Below are 22,477 nucleotides of genomic sequence, written 5' to 3'. Positions count from 1 at the left end.
TTGGTGGAAGGGCTGGCTCACGAGCCACCCATGGTGTTGTGACTGGCAGACTTTCAGAGCATCAATGGGGCAGTAGTTACATAATAGTTATAGATAGTGGCTAGTATGTATGTGAACCACTGCCTGCCGCTGGATGATTCAGAACTCTTAACTCCATGTCATAGGCCCTATCCTGTTTGTTGTTAATGGAGATTCTCCTTCAGCTCAAGTGGCACGTGCCTGTGCTTTTGTAGCAGGATGATCTGAGTTCAATCCTCCCTGGTGCCAGGAACTTCCAAGTGGCCACAGATAGTTACAATATTGCATAAGGTTAATCTTCTCCGACTGTCTGCTCCCAGCCTCCCACTCTCTCCTTACATTATTAGTGTGGTATCTGTCTGGATTAAAATATAAAGTCTTGGGGCAGGAACTGGGTCCAACTTGCGGCTGTTTACAATTAATAAGTTGTAATAGTAATTATGGGGGAATGTTCCTAGTGGAGTGAGGAGAGCTGGGTTCTATTTCTAGTTCTGCTTACTGCTTCTCTGTGCTACCTTGTGATAGCTATTTAAGCTTTTCTGAGCCTCCATTTCCCCATGTTTAAAGTGGGCACCGTAATGCCGACCTACTCTACGTAATAGCAGTGTTGTGAGGCATAATGGATTCAGGTTTGTAAAGCACTTTCAAAGCCTCAGATGGAAAGGTATTGTAGAAAAGCAAAGCATTAGCGCATGTCTGGAAATGATATAAAACCTATGGCACCTTTGCTGAGATTCGGCAGCATCCCACCTCTTGCAATGGTAGAAGCTCAATCATGTTAATGTAAGCAGGGTCTGATTGGACTCTCCCCTGCCGAGCTGGTATTTACATAAGCACACCCACCCTACTCAGGTGCTCATCATAAGGGGACTGCTTTGCCCAAATGTTCCCTTTGGCTACAAATCACTTTAGTGTTAAACGCAGGGGTAACGAAATGTGGTTCCCCTTCTTGTATGAGCAAAGGGCAGAAGAACTGTGCTTAGCCCATTCTGATTGAAGGATCCTTCTCATCTGAACCGAACTGGCTAAGCAAGGGGCTCGGATGCCAGAGCTCTGTGAAGGTGGATAAGGGGTGGGGACAAGTATTCCTGCCTGCAAGTGTGTGGGGGCTGGCATGGTTTATTAATCTCCCCCACCCACCTAGCAAAGATGAGCTAGGTAAGAGTCCATTAGGAGTCTTTTGTTCTGTTAAGTGCTCACGAGAGATGACCTCATCTCCTGCACCGTTTCCCAACCGTGGTGCCGCGGCACACTGGGGCGCCCTCAGGCCGGGGCTGCTGCCACGGAATCTTTTTGAAAAACTACTTGAAGAGTTCTGAATTGCCTCATGAATATTCATGAGTTCATTTGGAGACGATATAGGGTGGTGTGCCTCAAAATAATGAAAGGTATCAAGGTGTGCCCCGGCAGAGAGAAGGTTGGGAACCCCTGATCTGTTGTGGGACAGCGCTCCTCCTGCCCAGCTTCAGCACTGAGGTTCACCCACGAAGAGCTGACCATCGCTAGGAGCTGAGAAGCCGAGAGCTGGTGGAATCTCAATAGACCGACCCGCAGAGGTCATAGCAGAGAAACAGGTGGTAGCAGATGGTGATGGTGAGCAGCAGGGCGGCCTACAGAGCAATGAGAGGCCAGCGAGCCAGCTGGACAGCTGAGTGAGCAAGGTGCCTTCTTTCCCCCTCTGCCCCCAACCAGGGTGGGAGGTGAACTCTATAGCTGCACCTCTAGCCTCTGGGTCGGCCCTGACTACAGACAACACCTACGAATGGGGTACTGTGAAGAGAGGGGCACATTAAAGGAACTTCTTGTTGCTGGATTTAAGAACCTGAAGCAAAAGGAAACTGTCCCCTGTACTCTGGGGTGGGTGTTTTGTTCATGGGTTTGCGTGTGTGAATCCTGCTTGCAGCATTTTCTCCAGTTAATGCCAGGTTACTTTTCCTCTTTTTATTAAAAGTCTGTTTTCTAGACTCAGTCTCTGGGCTTGCGAGTGGGGAAGTATTACCTCTAGAGGCGCCCAAGGGATGGTGTGTAATTGTCCCACGTTACTGGGTAGAGGCTCTAGCCGATTTTGTGTTGTTGAAAGGAAATCCTAGATATTGAACCCGGTTTGTTGCTGCCACTGGCAGAAGGGTTACATTAATATAGAGCTGTGTCAAACTTGGGTGCTGGTCCCCTAATAGGTCATGTACTAAAAGGGAACTCTTAAAAAACAGCCATTCTTTTTCCAAGACGAAGTTTGCTTGTCTATTATTAATCTATCCTGTCCTACTTACATACGCACAAATGCCACTGGAACACTGCCACTACGACCTTTTGTGATACAAACATCCCAGTGTGGCATTCATTCCTGGGACTGACATAGCTGAGAAAAGAAGAAAATCATAGTTCAATGTACGTGGCAACTCTTCCATCCACTAAAATGTGGTTGGTCCTAAAACGAAAAACCTGGCAGAGTTGCTTGCAGATGAACACCACAAGTTAGATATTTTAGCCCATTTCATTTTCCCCTGGGTATTCTGAATATTGGGAAGAGTCCCACCCCACGCCTTGGCATGGAATATTTTACACCATGGTGGTGATTGCTGCGAAAGACCAGCTCTGCAAGGGGCAGAGAGAACAGAGTTGCAGAGGTCACAGATGACAGAACTAGAAATCGAATTCTGGGCACCCAAAAAGACAGAAGGAAACTCTTTTTTTTCCTCTCCTAGTTAACGAATTAAAGTAGAGTAGGACACAGGTGCAGCCCATGACCAGCTGTGCCCCACTGACACCAGGGGCTGAAATCATGTGACAACAGCTTTTCGTTTGGCCGTAATAATGATCTCTAGCTGTACAAACACCACGTCACCACCCCATCAAGCATCAAAATCTGTCTGAAAATAGGTACAGGCATGCACTGGCAGAAGAATGGAACTAAGCTCTTCAAGTGCGACTGGGGGAGGAATTGTGCCTCAGGGAGAGACAGTACCTTCTGAAGGACCTCACTGAGCCGGGGGCTTTCCTCCCGCCTTTCCCCTTCGGAAGAGGCAGTATGCGCTCCCTGTCAGTGCAGCTGGCGGGATGACATCATGGTGCCACTTGCTCTCTGTCTTTCCTTCACTCTTTTGAGGGGTGCTAGCCAGGACTGCAGTTGTGGCTGTCCCCTGGGTGGAGTGTGGAGGCTTGCAAGGGCAATTGGTTATTTAAATGCCTAAATTCTAGGGGCCTGACTCCCCTGCCTTCTGCCTTGTTCTATCACCTCCACCTTTCCAGAGAGGCTGCAGACCTGCATGTTGGCATTTTGCACACACGTCACACAGGTGTAAATGAAGGTTCAAGGGGCAAGATGGGAGAATGACGCCCTGTTGATCTGCACCCACAAGTGATTGTTGTCCTCAAAAATGCACGCTCAGACAGATACATAGAGATGCAATTTTGGAAGCTTTTTTTGCCACTTTATGCTGCACCTATGCAAGCGGGACACTGAAATGCCATGGCAAAGGGGGCAAAAACTACTGGCCCGTGCTTGGTACTGAAATTCAACTTCACTTTCCCATCTGAGAATCAATAATCCAGGCCTGGAGCTGAGATAACACAGGAACTGCCAGAGCAGCAGTGTAATTCCAAACCCTCTCTCCAAAGGTTCTCGTTTATTGCCTTTACTTAGTCTTACGAAACAGAGAGAGAATGTTCCAAGCTCTGGGGAAATTAAAGTTCCCCCTGAGAACCCACTCATTGCAGGCTGGCTCCTCCGCAGGTATAAACTGGCTGAGGGTGACTGACTTCAATGGAGCTATACACCAATTTACCCCAGCGCAGGATCTGGTCCACTGCCCTTTGTTTTGCAGAGTACACCAGCCTGGGATTTAACTCCAAGGTGTTTGTTGAAATGTGTTACCTTCACCTCCACTTTGACCCCCTAGCTCCCCACCCACTTGTCACTCACTCACGCGGGAGCAAATATCAAAAGTTTGGGAGTTTTTCAGCCCATCCACTTTGAGCCAACTTCTCTCATGGCCCCTGAGACCTCAGTACAGCCTTCTGCCTGATCGGTGGCAGTTAGTGAGAGAAGCGTGGAAGGATGTGTACCACAGGCTTGTACGGAAGCAGCTGTTAGCAACAGGAACTGGTTTATACAAAACACATTTTTCCAGAGAGGCTTTTTCATTAAAATCTCCTCCTGTCCGGGCTCTGTCACCATAGGGGTTACGCTGACCTGTCCGTTGCTGACAAATGCAAGGAAATCAACTAACAATGCATAATAATGGCCATCACCATAACATGCTTGTGCTGAATATAGCTTCTTTCGCCCAGTAGGATCCCAGGTAGGGGAACAGATTCAGAAAAATCAGACTCTCCTTTGTCCTGCTTCAGACCCAAACTCTCAATAAATCTATTTGAAAGATCATGTCTGGATGAGAATTTGGGAGTCTTTTCTTCTTTTACAACACAGAAAAGAGCCCAAGATTGAGAAAACACTCCTCTTATGCCCCTAGAGGGGCTCCTGGTGGGAAAAGAGTGAGATGTGGCAGTGTGTATAGATTGTGTGGCACTGATGTGGTAGCTTTTCATATGAATATCTGAAGAATTGGAAAGGTGAGGGAATTACTGTCCCTATTTTACAGATAAGTCAAATGACTTCCTAAAGGCCATGGAGGTCAGAGCTAGAACCAAGATGTCCTGGCTCCCATTCCCCTGTGCTATTACCCCATATTTCCTATACCCACACTGCCCCTAAATAGCAGGACTTCATTCTCTAAGGTATTTAAGCCAGCACCTTTTCCCAGCCCTAAAGTTCCTTTAAAAAGAAGCTGATTAGACGCAGATCATCATAAAATGACCAGTCATTGTTTTCAGGGTGGTCTAATTCCAGATTCCCATTTACACAAAGCCTTCATCTCTTTCACTCCCTCTGGGGCGGGGTTCTCTAAATAAAAAGCCACTGGAACCTCTACAAGCACGTTGTAAGACTGTCCTCCAGTCACATGCAGAAGAGCATGGAGCACATGGCAGAACCCTCTCATGTCAAGAGACTTTTGCTGGAATGCTGCTGGTAACACACAGGCATTATTAACTGGAAGGGGAGCAGCAATTGTTTTCATATGGATGGATCGGAGCCCAAGTTTTTGGTTAATCGTTCCTCTACTTTTACTTGATTCTTAAATAAAGCCCCTTCAGACGTTTCCTGAAAGCTGAATAACAATATATTATATTTGCATGATGACTTTACAGTTTATAAATTAATCATGGAATCCATCAATGTACAACAGTCACCTTTGGGGTGACAGCCATATGTTAGTTAACACTATTCAGGACAGAAAACACTCTCCAAATGAAACTGCAGGAAACATTTTGGTAGCAGAAAGGAATTAACAAAAATCCATTTGTGATACTAACATCATCCTTGCTCTAGTCCAAAGTGCTTTCCAATATGTAATGAGACACAACACCAGGACCTAAGTTTTGTGTTTCATCTGAAAGGCAGCACCTCTGGCAGCACAGTGCCTCCTAACTGGAGGGGGTGTAATATTTGTAATGAAATGCAAAACTGCTCAGAGTTCACGTTTCTCTGCAAACTCTCAAAATCTTACTTCAGTACATGAATTCTTTTGAGCAAAGTGGACCTATCTTCCCTTTGAAAAAATAGACTGCTTGTTCAAGCTAAATTGTCTTTGTTTCAAAGACATGGGGGAAGTGAGATTTTGCAGTTTTTCTTAGTAAACTGACCCACATTGCCTAAAATTTGGCAAAAAGTGGACTCTGGGGCGTGTGATATTCATGTGAAATATAAATTGTGAATTTGCATACCTCCACTGCTACCATCTTGCTGGGACACTAATTTTCTCTGTCTCTCTCTCTTTAGGTACTTTATATAATATAGCTTCTCCTCTCCAGCGTGTCTGAGAACTGACTCAGAGAGAAGAGTGCCCCTTGCTCTACATCCACCTATTGATTAACCAACCCTGCTTCATGCAGCACCTGGAATCACAAGTAGTGCCCAGGCCTGACTCTCCTTGGCTTGTTAGGCCTGGTGATATCACAATGCAGAGGAGATGCAGGACAAGTTGGGATGTTTTGCCATCTCACATAGATTCTTCCCTCACTAAGCATGAGTGTCAAGGTGATGGCCTTCCAACTCCTGGCCCCCACAAGAAGTTTACTGTCTGTCATTTTGTATTTATGCCATAGTGGAGGTTGGGGCGAGGGGGAGCAGGATTTTTGTTTTGTGTTGAAGAAATGATGCTCTGTAAATGTTACTATCCTCCCCACTTTTCTAGCCTAGGAAGATGAAAGATTGCAATCTGCTGGGTGCACAGCTGGAGAGCATGAGCTCTGTTAGCAACTTACACAGCATGTAGTCATACTGTTGTCAGAGAAACCAGCACTTAGGCTGTTCCTCGGGGCAGAAATTTTGTTTTCCAGGAGTTCTTCTAGCCCCTTCCCCATTTGGAACCTGAAGGAGATCCCCACAGTTTGAATATTTTTTCCCTTCTAGCCTGAGTGTTATGCTGATGATCCTTTCATCTGTGAGGCACAGACAAAGCTGCCTCTTGTGTCCCTCCAAAGCCAGGCAGAGGCCTCATTAGAATGCGACCTGGTGCTCAATCCATCCTCCAACGTGCTGTTTCTGCCATACATCCTTGGAGTTAAGGGATGTCACCCATTCTGAACTACACCAGTTCTGTCTGCTTTCCTAGGGTCTGCCTCACCTCTTGCAGGTGGGAAGTGGACAACCAGGATGTGAAGAGCTCATGATGAAACATCAATATGTAGGGAGCAGAGATGGACCTGCACAGGTCTGAGCCGACTCCCTTTCAGCCCCTGAATCCTGGGGCAGTTTGAATCTGGTGCCAGGTATGAAATTTAAAGCTGTGCCCATTTCTATAATGGTCCAGATCCAAACTTTCTCAAGATGCACAAGGATGGGAAGTGCACAAATGCATTGACTAAACAGACAGGCAAACAGTAAGAAAGAAAGAAAGCCCAGCTGAGCTCTGGATTCAGATCTAAAGTTCTATCTCCACAATGGACCAAACCCATAGATCCAAACATCCCTGAACTCTGGAGAAGCTCAGGTCTGGAGTCACATCTGAACTCTGAAGTTTGTGTTATCTCTAGTAGTTGAGTAACATGAGGCAACTCCATGATACAAGCACGCAGTGCTTCTTTCCTGCAGGGCAGATGGAGAAAGTCTGTGACCCAACAGGGAATGCATTAATAAAGGCACAGGCACATTGAGTACATTTTGCTTGACGTCCGTTCTGTCCGTATAATGTCAGAAGGAAAATCGACCCTATGCTAAGCAGATGTATTTTTCTTCTGCTCCATCCCAAGTTAATAGTCTGGATAATAACACTTGAGCACAGGGGTTAATAGGGGGGTAAAAAAACCCGTTTTGTGCTGGCAGGTTGAATTGATATTGTAGGCCATACATGGGTTTGGAATGAGGGATATTAGACTCACAACTTTTGCCAGTGCCAAGAAATACACAGCTAAAATTGGCAGCTCTGGGATGAGTAATGTACAAACACAGCCCAGAGTGTTGCAAGTGTTCAAGCACTTTGGAAGTATGTTGAGTAAACGTGAATCTGTTGCTATGGCAACAAAACGGGGGGGGGTGGGATCATGCTGCCTCTCTGTGACAGCTTTCAAATTCGAGTGCCTGGTTAATTTGAACTGTGCTAACTTCTATCTAGAACAGCTGCTCAATGTAATGCCATGTGGGGCAGGAGCGAGGTTCCCTCCACCTCTTCAAATAATGATTGTGGAACAAATCCAGAGATGTCACTGGGGCCAGTTGGAAATCAACGGTGACAACAGAGGAAGAACTCAGATCTTCCTCCTTCAAAAGCACAGGCCTCTGCCAGTTGAATTAAAAGAGACTGTCTGTTAGTAGCATGGGGTCTGTGACGTATAGTTTAGCAATGCTGGTTCTAACCAGTAGAAGACAATGATACACATGCACCCTAGCCAGTTCAGAACAATATCTAGTGGTTCTATTGTCACAGGAGTGTGCAGTGAGATGTCAGCAGATATGTAAATAGTTAATAGACAAGGTGCCAGTAGACAGCACTTAAGAATACACAGCATTGTTGCTGGCTTTTGTAGAACCGTAAATATTGTTATGCACTGCAGCTGGCTTCTTGCCAGCTCTTTGTGCCCAGCTATTAACATTTATAGCACATCACCTAAGAAACTCAAAGTCCACCATTAACTAATTAATCCTCATCATGTCTGTGTGAGGCAGGTAAAAATACTGCCCCTGTCTGTAACTAGGGAAGGAACGTGACTTGGCCAAAGTCTCTCAGTGCCAGAGCCAGGACAAGAGGCCACCAGTTCAGCCTCATAGCCCTGTGCTCCCCTGGGCCACAATGAAATAGCATACATGAGAACTAACCTCAGGACAGCCAGTTAGGATAAAATAAAAACTGACCTGTAACTTCACCCAATCACATAGGGATCTGGAGGTGCTCCCCCGGCTTGAAGGGGTTGACATCATATATAAGGGTTACCGTTTAGTTCAATGGCTCTGAGCACCCCTATTATAAAAATTGTTCCAACGCCCTTGCCCAATCAGTTTCTGATGTGATAAAAGTGAGATTAACTTGTTTTGATCGGGCTAGATTTTAATTTATATGCTCCCACTCCACTCTTCATTTCAATAGAAAGACAGAAGCTCTGAGGTACCATGGGAGAGGCTGTTCTGTGGCATTTCCAGCCCTAATGAAAGCAGAGATTACTCAGAACTCGCCTCATATTCATCCAAAAATTCAGACCCTGGATTCAAAAGATCCAAAGATTCAAACCCTGGATTATTCCAAGAGTTGCCTGTGAACTACACACGCGGCTGAACCAAGATACTGGAGCTCTGACTGTTTACTTAAGTTTTAATTTAATTTGGAACACAGTGAAGGGAGGGGAACTTTCCAGAGAGGAACCAGTGCATGTGCTGTATGAGGATCTTGGAACAACAAAAGTGTAGACAGCCTCCTGGAGAGTCCGGCTCAGGTCTTACATGATACCCAGTACACATAGAGACAGAACACTGTGGGAATGTTTAGTCAGTTCTCTGTAGCAGTGCTATAGCCAAGTTGCATGCATTGAATAAAACTGCTAGCTCTACACCTTATTAGTGAAACTTAGCACATTTATGAGCTAGAACATGATAAAGAGCCTTTATGTGTGCTGTAGAATATCCTTGTTCTATAAGTATCACAAGTTATATAATGGTATTCTTGGGAAATAAAATGTTCACAGGAAAATCACGTTACTCAGAGATCTGGGACTTGCTCTTTTAAATCTGGAACCAGTGCCAAAATATCACTCCTGGTCTGAATAACTGGTTAATGCTCCATGCCTGTACCACAAAAGGACTAGAAATGAACACTAGACACTACAACTAACTGGAAAATAACAAGTATTTTTCAGATTTTTTTCTGGTTTTTAAATGAAAAACCAAGGACCAAAATTTTTCCAGTTTTCAAAAACAAAAAAAATGGTTTCTTTAAACCTCAAGATTTTATTGAAAATCAATTTTTTTTCAGTTTTTTGTAGAAAAAGTGAAAAATTTCAAAGGAACTGAAAATTTTTAATTTACAATAATAATATGAATTTTCATTGGGAAAAAAGTTTCAATTGAAAATTTTGACCAGCTCTACTGAACACCATGGTAAAGATGGGGATGACAATTGAGTACAACATCCATTTCTCAACCTGATAGCGATAGGATTTAAGACATTAAAATCACATCATTCTGATTACTTTGTGTCTTTTTCATCCACTTCAATTCTGACGTGATTTTACTGGATGCTGTAAAGGATGGTGGAGGGGGATTTAAAAAATCATGAAAGACAGATTTCACTGGCCATGTTTCAAGTTCTTGTGATGATGATTACCCCCATCATGTTTGTTTCAACACAGCTATACAGCTCCATTCACTAACTGTAGCCCCTCCCCCAAGGTGTGGCCTCATCCCTGGTGTTTGTTACTGATTTCTCCCCTCTCCTCATGTGGGTTGGTTCCTGGGTTCTTTTTTGTGATACCTGGTGCCTCCACCCAGCGTGACTCCTCACTGTGCCCAAGACACAAGGGGTGCTATCCCTTGGGGAAACTGAATAATGCTGCCATTGCTGGCCAGGAGTATAAAACCCACTACACAAAAAATAATGAAGTACATCAACACAAACCGCAGCAAAGAAATGACATGCCCAAAAATCACTCTATAACAAAGGGGGACTTTACTGAGAACAAGACAATAGGACCTGGGGAAGGAAAGGGTTAGGATTACCCACTTCGTACTAAAACATCAACAAATTCCCCACCTCCCACCACTCATAACTCTTCCCAACCTCCAAGACCCTCCTTACACTATCTCAGCTGGATGTTATGCTGAGAATGAATCCAGAGACAAGTGCTGCAAGTGAATGTTGGCCAACTTATCTTAGGCTATGTCTACACTGCAAACCACTTGAAGCAGTATGTAGGGTATGTGATGTGAAAAACAGACTGCAACCACCCTGCATTGTGTAGCTACACATCTAAGTGAAAGGCTGTAGCAGCAGGGAAAGACCCCGACAGCTCTGTGCATCAGGGAAAGGTTCTAGCACAGGGGAGGCAGTGGGGAGTCCTATGGGGTCTTGGCTGATTCTCAGGGGCTGGTGTTGGGTCAAGTCTCTGCCACTCTCGATGCTGGTCTCTGCAGGGCTAGAACTGCCTGACCCATGCACTAAATCCCACAGCATTTCAAAGTCTCCCTTAACCTTTGTGAGAAAGTGAGTTCATCAGAGATTCCCTGAACAGCCCTGCTTCCCTCTCAATTCCCAATTTCTCAAAGCTCAGAACCAGGCCCCCTGATGGGGGTGAGGGCAAAGGGGGCAATTGCCCAGGGCCCGGTGATTTTAAGGGGATCTGGGCCAGGGGCGGTGGGGTGAAAGCTTCCCTTCGGGAAGGCTAGCTCCCTGTCCCACCTCTTCTGCCCATGGCCCCCACCCACAGTCCATCCCCGCCCTGCTTGCCACCAAGTCCCTCCCCACTAACCCACTTCCCTGCTTGGCCCCCCTCCTCTCTTCCACACCCCCTTTTCTGCACTTGGCCTCCCCACAGTGGCATCCCTATTGCTTGCCCCCACAATTGTTCACTGCGTGCACCCTTCCTCTCCTGCCCCACTCACCTCTCCCATCTCTGCTCACTACATCCCTCCTCCCACCTTCCCTACTCAGCCCCTGCTCACCACCTGGGGCAAGGAGAGTGTGGAAGAGAGGAGAGGGATCGAGTGATGGGGGGTGGCAGAGATGCAGCGGTGAGTGGGCCAAGTGCGGAAGGGAGGGAGGATCCTGGGGCAGACTGTGGGCAGGGCCGCAGGTGGAAGGGGCAGGGTGGGACCGTTCTGCCCTGGGGCCCAGAATTCCTGTCAGTGGGCCAACTGAAACTAAACTTAGTCTCTTTGTCTCAGTGTCAGGCTGTCCCTTTCCGCCTGGGTTAGGGGGCTGAGGAGCCCTGGCTCATCATTGGCCCAACAAACTGCCTGTCTATGGCACCCTATGTAGAAGCCTCTCATCAGCCTCAACAGGAGTTTCTAGTCCATTCTGTTCCCACTCCAACTCCAACTCCAAGCATGCTGGTAAATAGGGTCAGAGGGCTCTGGTAGCCATTATGTTGTAGTCCATACAATAGGACCCCCTAGAGCAGTGGTTGCCAACCTTTTTGGCTCGAGGGCCACAGATACAATTTTTACAACCCTGAAGGGCCACCAGTCTCCACCAGCAGGCCCCCACCTCCCTGCAGCCAAGTGGAAGGAGTCCTTCCTCACTGATCTCCCCTCCCCCTGGCTGCAGCAAGGAAACCACAGGGTCCTGTAGCTCCGTGCACTCCACCTGGGTCCCTAGGCAGTGGCTCCCTTCTGCAGCCAGGGGGATGGAAGATCGCTGCTCCCCTCCCTCTGGCTCCAGCAGGGACCCCAGCACCCAGAGACCCAGGCAGAGAGCTTTGCTGTGCTCCCTTCAACAGCCAGGGGGAGGGGAGCACTGATCTCCCATCTCATTGGCTGCGTCAAGGAGCCTGCACCAGTCTTGTAGCTCCGTGGAAACACACTCTACCTGGGTCCTTAGGCAACTGCTCCCTTCTGTAGCCAGCAGGAGGGGATCCACGGGCCACTCTAAAAGCCCCCGTGGGCCACTTTTGGCCCCCGGACCACAGGTTGAGAACCACTGCCCTAGCGGTTCAGTCCAGAGTTCCAGGTGTTGTTGACACACGCCAGATGAGGATTGCATAATGGTCTCTAGAAACAAGTAGTGTCCGGAGCACCTTTTGCACATGGCTGTGCATCACTGGAAGAACATACAGGGAGTTAGGAGAATTATTTCCATGCCTGATAGTTTCTTGAGCAGTGCATCAGCAAAGCTGTCTTTCCTTTATAAACCGGAGGTGGTCAAAACACGACCCTAGGTATAGCCTGATGCATCTTAAAATGGGATGCACCGCCAGGTTCTCCCTAGAAGGAGAGGAAAAGTTGAACAGTTGAAAGTTTATACTATATTGCTACTGAACAGTAATTTCTTTCCATCTATCAAGGAAAATAGGAGTTAAAGCATAAATATTTTTAATTCTATGCCAGTTAGGTCCACTCCCTATGCCCTGGCAGATTGCCAATTGTACCATCTTATTGCAGAGTTTGGGTATTGCTATTAGAAGTAGAACAGGTGATCAGCTAGGGCAGCAAAATAATTTGTGACTCTGGTACAAGATTGGGAGAGTGATTTTCTTCTAGTTTGCCAAGAGCCAGTGCTGTATCTCAAATGGATTTCCACCCCAGGCGGCCTTTTCTTTATCGAATTAGAGCCTGACACAAATAAAACAACCTCAGTATTGCAAAAGGATTTTGTCTGGAGTCAGTGAGTGAGAGGCATACCCTCGTGTAGCCATAACACCACAGATTAAGCCTGGTCAGTACATGTATATGAGCCTTCCGCAGGTCACCTAGTTGCTACTGGAAATGGCATCGATTAATTGATCATTCATGCTCTTCCTGCTAAGGCAGAACTGATCCAATGTGTCTGAGACTGCTGTGCTGCTGGAGTTGCCGGCCTTCGGATAAGCTATAAAACCGTTTATGGTTATCCAAAAACCAACAATACTATTCTCAAGAGTTCTGGTCAGACTCCAGTTTGGGTAATTGCATTCAGACTCCCGGAAATTTAATTGGGGGTAAGACATCCTTCCACATTACCTATCCTGTGTGATGTTAATATGCACTGCTAAATAGCTGCCAAAATATACCACAGATGAGACTTCAGTGGCAGGTGATTCCTTTACATACAAGTGGCTTATAATACACTTTAAGATTTGTTTGGGGGGGGGGGCTGAAAGGTGCTAGATGCATGTAAGATATTGTTATAACACTGGTTTAGGTGATACATTAGTTTCTCAGCCCCAAAACGTTGGCTATATGCATCAGCTCTCCTCAGACGCCCTACTGTATTAACTCTAGTCACATCTCCAATTGAAGACTGTTAGAGCCCACCCCCAACTTTGGTCTCCCTCCCTAAGCTGTTGCATGACTTCTGCTTTACTGCATCGTGTTTTATAAGAACATTTTATCCCACTAGGGTACCTCTGAAAGCCAGATGTTCTCTCTCAGCACGGCCTCGTCTTTTTTTAAACAAACATTTTTGCGCTGATGTTATTTTTATTCAGTTCCCTCTGTGAAACTCCTTAGCACAGAATGGCTCTTTGCTAAGAAGAGTCACACAGGGGCAAAGGGGAGATAGATAGATAGATAGATTAGATATTCTGGGCAACTTTAAGTCAGCCCCCCCTTGTGCATATGCATTATGATACAGTCTTTAGTTACATGATTGCATGCTATTTTTTCCACAGGACCCCGCTTTATTCAGTGCACGGGATGGACCTATTTGGGGAAGGGGGAGGTGAATCAGGGTTGTGTAGTAAAGGAAACTGTCATCTGCAGGACTCCCCCACCTCATTTGCTGTAGCTGATTAAAGGTGTGTGGTGAATGAGACAGGGGATTACAGGAAGAGAAAGGAGTTCAGTTACCATGGTGATGAGCATAGTTTAGACACCAGACAGACAGATGATAAAAGGTACCTTCTTGAGGGAGACAATGCCGTGTATTCAGATTGTATTTAAATTGCTACGTCTTGGGGGCAGGAATCTTGTCTTCCTACATCATTGCAAAACAGCTAACAATCTTTTAGCTCTCTATAAATAAATATGTTTTATTATTAATATTATTTATTATTACTATTATAGAAAACAAGGAGAGTAAAAACTTCCTTTATCCTGCACTCATCAAAAAGAGTGTTCTCAAAAAAAGGGAGCAAGTGTTTCAATGAGCTTAGAGGTTTCTTTCCCAGATAACCAGTTCATCCCGGGCTGACCTCATGGATGGTAAGGACATTAGTGGTCCTTTTGGTGGAATGTTCAGTTAGAGAAGGTACACACCTTCTCTAATAGAACATCGCACCCATGCCAATGTCCCATGATCTATAATTCTCAACACATTCTCTGCTGTTAGGTGCTTAAAGCTCAAACTCAAGCAACTGCTGGAAATAGAGGTGCTGAGCTGTTTAGGCTAACTTTTTCTGCCACCTTTATTCTCAGTGAGTAGTACTTTACTCTTCAAGTAGAAGTAGTTATGTCAGGATTTGTCTCCAGGCTGTAAATCTGGCATCTTCCCCCAGCACAAACTTTACTGAAAAAATGAAAGCCCTGTACCTTACACACATATATATTCACTTGGAGGCCTTACCCTTCAAACGGTCAAGGATCATTATTATAGTCACTTCATTCACATGGCAATAGGATTTCTCTCTGATGAGTGTTCCAAAGGTATACAATCTTAAGGGGGTTAATAATAGGCTGAACACTGAATCCATGAATCACAGAAACTAGAGATAGAGGATACCTATTAGGTAATTTCATGCAACCTTCCAGCCAAGAAATGATTGATCTCTGTATACGCTCCATGTCTTTGTCCAGTTTGGTTTCAAATGGGGTTTCCATCATTTCCCTTACCAGACTGTTCCACAGTCTGCTAGACATGAATATTAGGTAGTTTTTCCTGATATTCAGCCTAAATTCTCCTCTGCTCTATTTCATCTCATTACTCTTACTCACTTTGATTTTTGGCTGTGAAAATTGGATATATTTCCAGTTAGGAAAATCTTGAATCTCTTGAATAAATGTGAGAGCTGACAAGTGTTTGAATAGCAAAGAAAGGAAGTGAAATTTCAGTGGAAGCACAAATGCATGTTGCTTTCTATGTCTAAAGTCAGTGAGTGGTAACTATTGAAAAAGAAATTGTATATAAAAATAGAAGGCAATAAGCAGATCTGCAGTGGTAAACTGAGTGCAGAGGTGGTACTGGTTACACTAACTGGAATATATCTTTCTCTCACAGAAGATGAAGCCCATAGTCCAAAGAAGACGCTCCACCCCTTCTGCCATTAGCAAAGCTCTCAGCAAATCCAAATCCCATTCCAGGTAAGGAAACATCTCCCCATATCCCACCAGTTCTTTAGCCCCTTTTACAAATAAAAACAAAATGAAATCAAGTAGATTTTCTAATCCATGTTTTAATTCAGCTGCCAATACCGGGGTCCATTCGTGTCTGGACAGACCTCCCATCTGGAGGGGTTCCAGTTTCCTTTTTGGAACGTGCTTTAAAAATGTGATGCTGAAAACATGTAGTGCCAGACTGTGATCTCACCTACATTCAGATGTAAATCCAGAACAACTCAGTGGAGTCACTCTGGGCTTACACTGGTGTAACACAGATCAGAATCTAGACTTCATTGCATGGAAAAGCAGCCAAAGTTAAGGTGAAGTTCGTATGCCGGTAGCCAAACCACACATATGATAAATATTTGGTTAGTCACAGCAGCCTGACTGTATTCTCTCTGCAAGCCAAGCCGCAGATAGCCAGTGAGGCCCTTAAAAGAAATAAGGAATTGTTATTACCAACAAAAACAAAAAATTCCAATACTTGGTTTCACTTTCTTGCTCTGCTCTAAATGAGACAACCCCTGTCTCAGCTTCTCTGTGTAATTCCAACTGGATAGTCAATGAATGTTTAGCTGATGGAGTTGTTACTGTTTAGTCTGCCATCTAACCAGCAACGGGCAATCGTATGAGAGGTCGAAACAGAGATGCCCTAAGAAACTAAATTGCTGATCTAATGGAAAAGTGAGACACAAGCAAACTTTGGAAATGCAAGCTTCCCAGAGCAGACCTTCACTTGAAGGACTCCTCTGTCCTTGGTTATTGGTGTCAGTGATGTGCAGCCACTGGTGAAAAACAGCATTGGCAAGTGTCAAAACAGAGTCTCTTGGTACAGAGAAACTCTTTATGGGCTGGGCTTGCTCAGGCTGAAGTCAATTGCCAGCTGGCATAGGGGAGAGCAGTGCCAGGGCCAATTCAGGACTTGCACTACAATCACAGGCAATGGTTTGAGTCTGGAAATTCATAATCCAATCTAGAAAATGGAAAGAACCAAAATGGCACCCAGATAAGAGGAACACCAAGACAATCATTCAGTTGCCCAACAAGAGGAGTAGGGGTGGGCAGCAATACCAAAGGCATAAGCTTTTGAAGTGAATGCAGGTGCTGTGAGAGATGGTGGGTTGATAGCCCCAGAGAAAGAAATTAACTACCCTCAGACCACATGCAGTGAGAAGGCCAGCACCAGCTCTCTGTACCATTCCACCAATGTGCTCCCATGGCCAGCCAACTCTAGGGGGCGAGATGGGAATTCAGTGTTTGTGACCCATTCTGTCCTTGCCTTTTCCGCTGCGATTGCCAATAACGGTGGTTGGTTTTGAGCTATGGACACATTTCTGCTAAGAACTGGACAGATTCCACTAGACTAATTTCTTAAAAGTCACCTTTCAGATGGTGACAGATTTCCTTTGCTACAACCTGGGCAGTGACATACCAAGGGGGGGGGCATGTCCCCAGGTGCTGGCCTCAGGGGGGACACCAACCAGGCCATCCTTAGAGGAGCTGCCCCCTGTCGCAGGCAGCCAGGGCGTACTCCCAGCCCCTCCGCAAGGCCACAAGAAGGGAGCCACAGGGACCAGAGCCCATCATGCCCTCCCCCCGCCACTGGGCAGCCCCCACAGCAGAGGGAGAGCGGGAAATGAGCCCACAGACTCTCCCTGAGGGGCATTGCCCACGCTGCTGCTGCCGCCGATTGGAGAGGAGTGGGGGAGAATGGAAAACAGGCCCGCAGACCCACTACAAGGCCCTGCCGCCACTGCTGCTGCCGCCACCAACAAGGGGTTGTGGGGGAAAGGGGACATGGACCCGCAGACACCTCCCCCGGAGGGATGCTGCCGCTGATGGGGAGGGGAGGGGCACCAATGTAAGTATGGACCCTGGGTGCCGGAGACCCACGGGTGATGTGTTAACTGGTGATCTCATGTGAAAAGCTCCATTTCCCATTTGCAAGCTCTGAAGCCATCCAGTGCCCTCCCTGACTTTAGTTTCTTCAGATACAAAGCACCAAAACGTCCAGTGTTTATAGTCAAGTATGAACACACTGACCTTCCAACTCTTTTGCTGAAATATCAAGTGCTGTACAGTAGCCAAGCCTCACAACCCTTTGATGGGAGAATAACCATTTTAGAGTTCAGGCAGTTTCTCCCCACCCTGCACAGTGTAACAATTAGATGACAGATAAAGGAGTGTCATGCTCTTTCTCTGTTTGGTTCTGATAACTCTCTCATAAATAACATCACTGCAGTGATTTGCTTAGTTAAAATAAATATTTGTTTTAAAAGATAAAAACTTAAGTGATTTACATTTTGCACCAAGCAACTCTTTCCAAGAGCAGCAGTTTCCTTTCATCCTGTATTTAACTGCTTCGGAGTAAATCCTGCTTTTGTGAAATGTTCAGACAGAAGCCAGTGTTTTAGGGTGGTTTAAAATAAATGGCAGAAATCACGTCATCCACATCGCCTGCCCAAGTAATGTGGTCTCAGAAATGCTTTTCCCTCTCTCCCCCAAACAGCTTGCCCCTCCCCCCTCAATAACACACTAACTCAAGAAAGAGAAACAAATTCTTGACTTTATTTGGCTGGAGGAAGCAAAGGAAGCTCTGCACATTTCTCATGGTGTACTGCCTCGGAGGGGGCTGGTACAATGCCATCTTTTCTTGGGCCCCCAGGGCATTGGTGAATTTGTATGTATTTATTGATTTATTTTTGCTACCCTTCTATTGTATTTATTAAACCTTGTAATTTCTCCAGCATTGGGAAATCACTGCTGAGGTCACTCAGTGTTCCTCTCTCACTGCTCCATTGACAGACAGGGGAAGCTTTCAAAGGCATGTTTTAAAGTGAATTCATCTTTTCACTTGTAGAAGCAACAGGCTTATAAACCAAGCATGTGCTTATTTGTGAGCATAAGAGTGCCAAGATAGGACAAGCCAGAGACTCTGGCCTGAAATAAAGCCAGGGTTTGGGGACTTTACATTTACATGTATTTACATTTACATAGCCGTTTCTATGAGACTAATGAATCCAGCTAGGACTGATTGTATAGTCACAGCACCAAGGGTGCTCTATGGTTGGAGACAATCTGGAGAGAGCACTGGTGCATATTCAGTAGAGGCAATTCCACATACTACAGCAAGGGTAGCAATAAAGAATGAGAATACCAGATCTGTCCCACCTCACTTACTGACGATTCTGTGACATTCTTCGCAACAGGCCATTGGTGCAGCAAATGCTAAATTAATAGTGTAGGGGAGAGCATATGCAATCCATATACTTGAGAACAGTAGAGGGAGTTTTGGAATGGGAAGGGAAAAGAATAACACGATGGTGGAGTTACTGTATTTCATTTTGCTAGTTTGTATGAGTAAGGAGTCGAGTTTAATCCCAGTGACTGCTTGCTGTATGCAATAAAGATATAGCAGCCATTGTTTCTATAGCAAAATGTTGCACCCAAATGAGTCTAACATAGCAAAACATAGTTGGATTACAATAACAGTAATACCTAGCTCTTATATAGTGCTTTTAATCAGTAGATTTCAAAGTGTTTTTATAAAATTATAACCAGATCCCTGAATCAGGTAGATGGAATTAGACTGGTATATATCATCATGCTACGCCCATGCACAGACAAGCAATTTGGGTGGATGGAACTAGCATTGATAAAAATGGAATTGATAAACTGATTGTAAATTTGCCTGCAGTGCATGCTGATGAGTGACCTCATGCAGTGATCTTAGCCCCCTTTCCACTTATAAGCTCACAATCTGAGGTTTTTACTCAGGTAACAGTACTCTTGCCTGAGTAAGGGCCAAGTGAAAACTGATTAAGGACCTCAGGATTTTCCTCCATATTCAGTATAAAATATACAGACAGCTTTCATTATGTTGAGTCTGAGCCTATGTGAGAAGAAATGAAATAGCCACCTGTCTATTGGATTGTTAATGAAATGTATGGGAGTTGCAATAATTGCACAATTCATGTGATGATTTTTTTCCAGGGAAATTACTCTTTCCTCATCCGACCCAGAAAATGGGCTACCCACCAGGACTTTCAGTAACCCAAATTCTGTTTTCATCTTGGATGAGAGAGTACAGTTTACTATGGGACTGCAGACCCAGGAGAGACACTTGTTCCTCTTCAATGACATGCTGATCATTGCCAAGCCAAAGTAAGAGAATGCAGGCGAGCTACATAAGTGTTACATCTACACACCCGATTGTGGTTTAAGCCAGGATCAAGGGCATTTGTGGCTTAGGGTATCAGGACAGCAACATTATTTAAAGGGGCCTCTAAAATTTTGCAGGATCCCCATTCCAACCCCAGAAACGTGTTGGTCATTGCTGGCCATGTCTAGCCTTAATTTATCACTGCATTTTCATAAAAGCACCATGATTTCAACTAAGTAAGTTTGCCCTTTGCTTTGAAGAAGTGACATGGCATCCTTGCCAGTGTTGAGGAAACAGAGTGATAGGGGCTCCATGCAGAAGACAGAAAATTAACTCACCTTTTGGCTACTTCTCTTCATTTCCTACTAGCTGATAGGTAAATAGCTTAGCTCATCTCAACAATGCATACTTGTCTGTGGGTAGTAATTTGTCTGAATCACAAACCACCATGGTATGGCACATAATTTGATAAGACTGAGGAAATGAGGGGGGGCCAGCAGTGGGATACTTGAGATTTCAGTTCATATGCATTAATGGAGGTGGACAAGGAAGTCTGTATGTGTCTTATGCCTCACTCTAGCCAGTCTCATTAGCCTAAGCAATTTCTGGTTTGAATTCCAGGTCCTCCTCCAGCTTGAAGCTGAAGAAGCAGGTGCACCTGAGTGAAGTATGGACTGGCTCCTGTCTCAACGAAGTGTCCGAGAAAAAGATGAGCCCTGAGAATTCGTTTGTCATTGGCTGGCCTACCACCAACTGTGTTGTCTCCTTCAGGTATCACTACACAGTAACAAACCCACATCATTGCAATTTCATAGCCATCACTAGGCTGTGTGTTTAGAACTACTGATGACAGAGAATCTACACCTCTGAGCCCCCTGTTCCAAAAATAGAGGTCCTGCTCAAGTGAGCTAAAGAAGAATTTCTGTTAAACTATTAGCAACACAGAGAAAGAGAAGAAGAATAGCTCAGGGGTGACAAGCCAGATCTAGGTTCAAGTCCTGGTTCTGCCATGGGGTTCCTCTGTGACCTTGGGAAAGTTACTGAGGGTATGTGTACACAGCCTGTAGCAATAAGCCTCCCAGTCTGGGTTGACAAATTTTGGGTTAACGCTCTAAAATAGCGGCGTAGACGGTGCTTTGAAGTTGCGTCTCAGACTCCGATGCCTAGGAGGGTATGCCTACACCACTATATTGAGAGTGCTAGCACAGACCCTGCTACCCCAAGTCTGTCAACTCAAGCTGGGAGGCTCGCCACCACACTCTGCACTGACAGACCTCTAGATTCTCTGGGCCTCAGTTCCTCCTAACAGTACTGCTTTACCTGACAGGGACATTGTGAGGATACATGCGTTAACAACTGTGAGCTGCTCAGATACTATGGTAATGAGAGTTGTGTAAATACCTTAGATGGAGTGGGGTTATGACACACAGTTGAGCGGTTCTGATTCCACTCAGGGTAGGCCACTGGTGCATATGCACACTAGTCAGTTCAGTGCAGTTTTCTGGACCCTAAACAATGCAATGAATTCTTCCTCAGTCCCACCTTATCCCTACTCCTCCTCAACCAGCACTTTTTTCCTGGTGCACTAAAATCATGCAATCCATTTTAAAATAAAACATTTGCAGGGTAAATAATATTCACATATTAAGATCATCTTGACTGAACCTGACAGCTTATGGGAAGAGGGCATATATGGAACTTTCTGAAAATAACTCCAGTCTGTTCAATGAGAATGGCCTTTTCATCTTTGGGAATGCTCCTTCAGGCTGTTTTTCTGCCCACATTTTATTATTAGGGAGAGGTGAATTATGCTCATGAAAGATGCTAGAATGACAGCCCTGGAGAACCAGGTACACTGCAGGCAGCTATAATGCCAGCTTCCTTCATACACTTGTCCACCAGTGGGTCCCAATCATGCAGGGATAGGAGGGTATTGCCTCCCATTCAGTTCTGGCCCCTTGGCCTATGGCTAGTTAATGCTAAAAGAACTGCTGATGTTTGTGCTTTGGAAAACTGTCTTAGTGGCAAAGGAACTGGGGTGCACAAACTGATTTCACCCTTGCTCTTCCATCCCCTCTGAGCAGCGTGGATGCTGCATTTCACTTCATTATGCCATGTGCAATCAATTCCTGCAGGCCTCTGTCTCCTAGATGGATCTTTTTTTTATCCGAATGATAGCACTGGAGACATTATTGACCAATACTGCCAGTGAAGGCTTCTAGGAATTGTCAGCATAGGAAAGGAAATGGTAGTGGAAACAAAATATCAATTACAGGTCATTACAAAAAATAAATAAAGACCCACATGACTTGCTAACTCCGTCACAGAAAGATATCTGTTCCTTATCTGAACACCCCTCAGGTTGGCCAGGAAATCTAACTCAGCGCGGCTGCTCTTGGGGTTTTATTACTATTATTTCTTTTTGTTAAAATAGAACAGAACCAGGAAAGGACTGCACTTTTGTTCTAGGGCTTCCAGGAAGGAACTGAGAGTTACAGCTAATTATAAGCGAAGCCTGGTAGAGTTTCTAGCCGCTATTAGTCATTTAGCCATTATTTAATATTTTGCCTCCCTTTTTCTTCTCAGCTCATCTGAAGAAAAGGAGCGATGGCTCTCAACATTACTGTGGTAAGAGTCACTTCTATCTCCTCTTGATGTGCTGTCACTTGATAATCCTTTAGAAACAGATGGGGGGAGAGTTTAGATGCCAAACACTCAACTCCCATTGCCTTTCCATTGTCTTTTATGCATTTGAAAATCTGCATCTAGGATCCTTTGGTGAAAGTGGAGAGGTTTCTAAA

At 45.3% G+C, this 22,477-nt stretch overlaps 1 protein-coding gene across 1 annotated transcript in view; it reads left to right on the top strand.

Moving 5' to 3' along the window:
* The window catches only part of LOC137153191 (rho GTPase-activating protein 20-like), a 54,457-nt gene that overhangs the window by 11,124 nt on the left and 20,856 nt on the right, over positions 1-22,477 (top strand). Inside the window, exons 2-5 of the mRNA XM_067548305.1 lie at positions 15,414-15,496; positions 19,508-19,678; positions 20,298-20,447; positions 22,263-22,304. Of these exons, the coding sequence (XP_067404406.1) occupies positions 15,414-15,496; positions 19,508-19,678; positions 20,298-20,447; positions 22,263-22,304 (446 nt within the window). The remainder of the gene's footprint in view (positions 1-15,413; positions 15,497-19,507; positions 19,679-20,297; positions 20,448-22,262; positions 22,305-22,477) is intronic.

This window comes from Emydura macquarii, unplaced genomic scaffold (assembly GCF_026122565.2).
Source record: "Emydura macquarii macquarii isolate MOO-44397 ecotype Brisbane River unplaced genomic scaffold, CSIRO-AGI_Emac_v2 contig_1253, whole genome shotgun sequence".
Classification (NCBI taxonomy): domain Eukaryota; kingdom Metazoa; phylum Chordata; order Testudines; family Chelidae; genus Emydura; species Emydura macquarii.
Note: the sequence above shows the minus strand (reverse complement) of the source record. Positions and strands in the feature narration are given on the sequence as shown.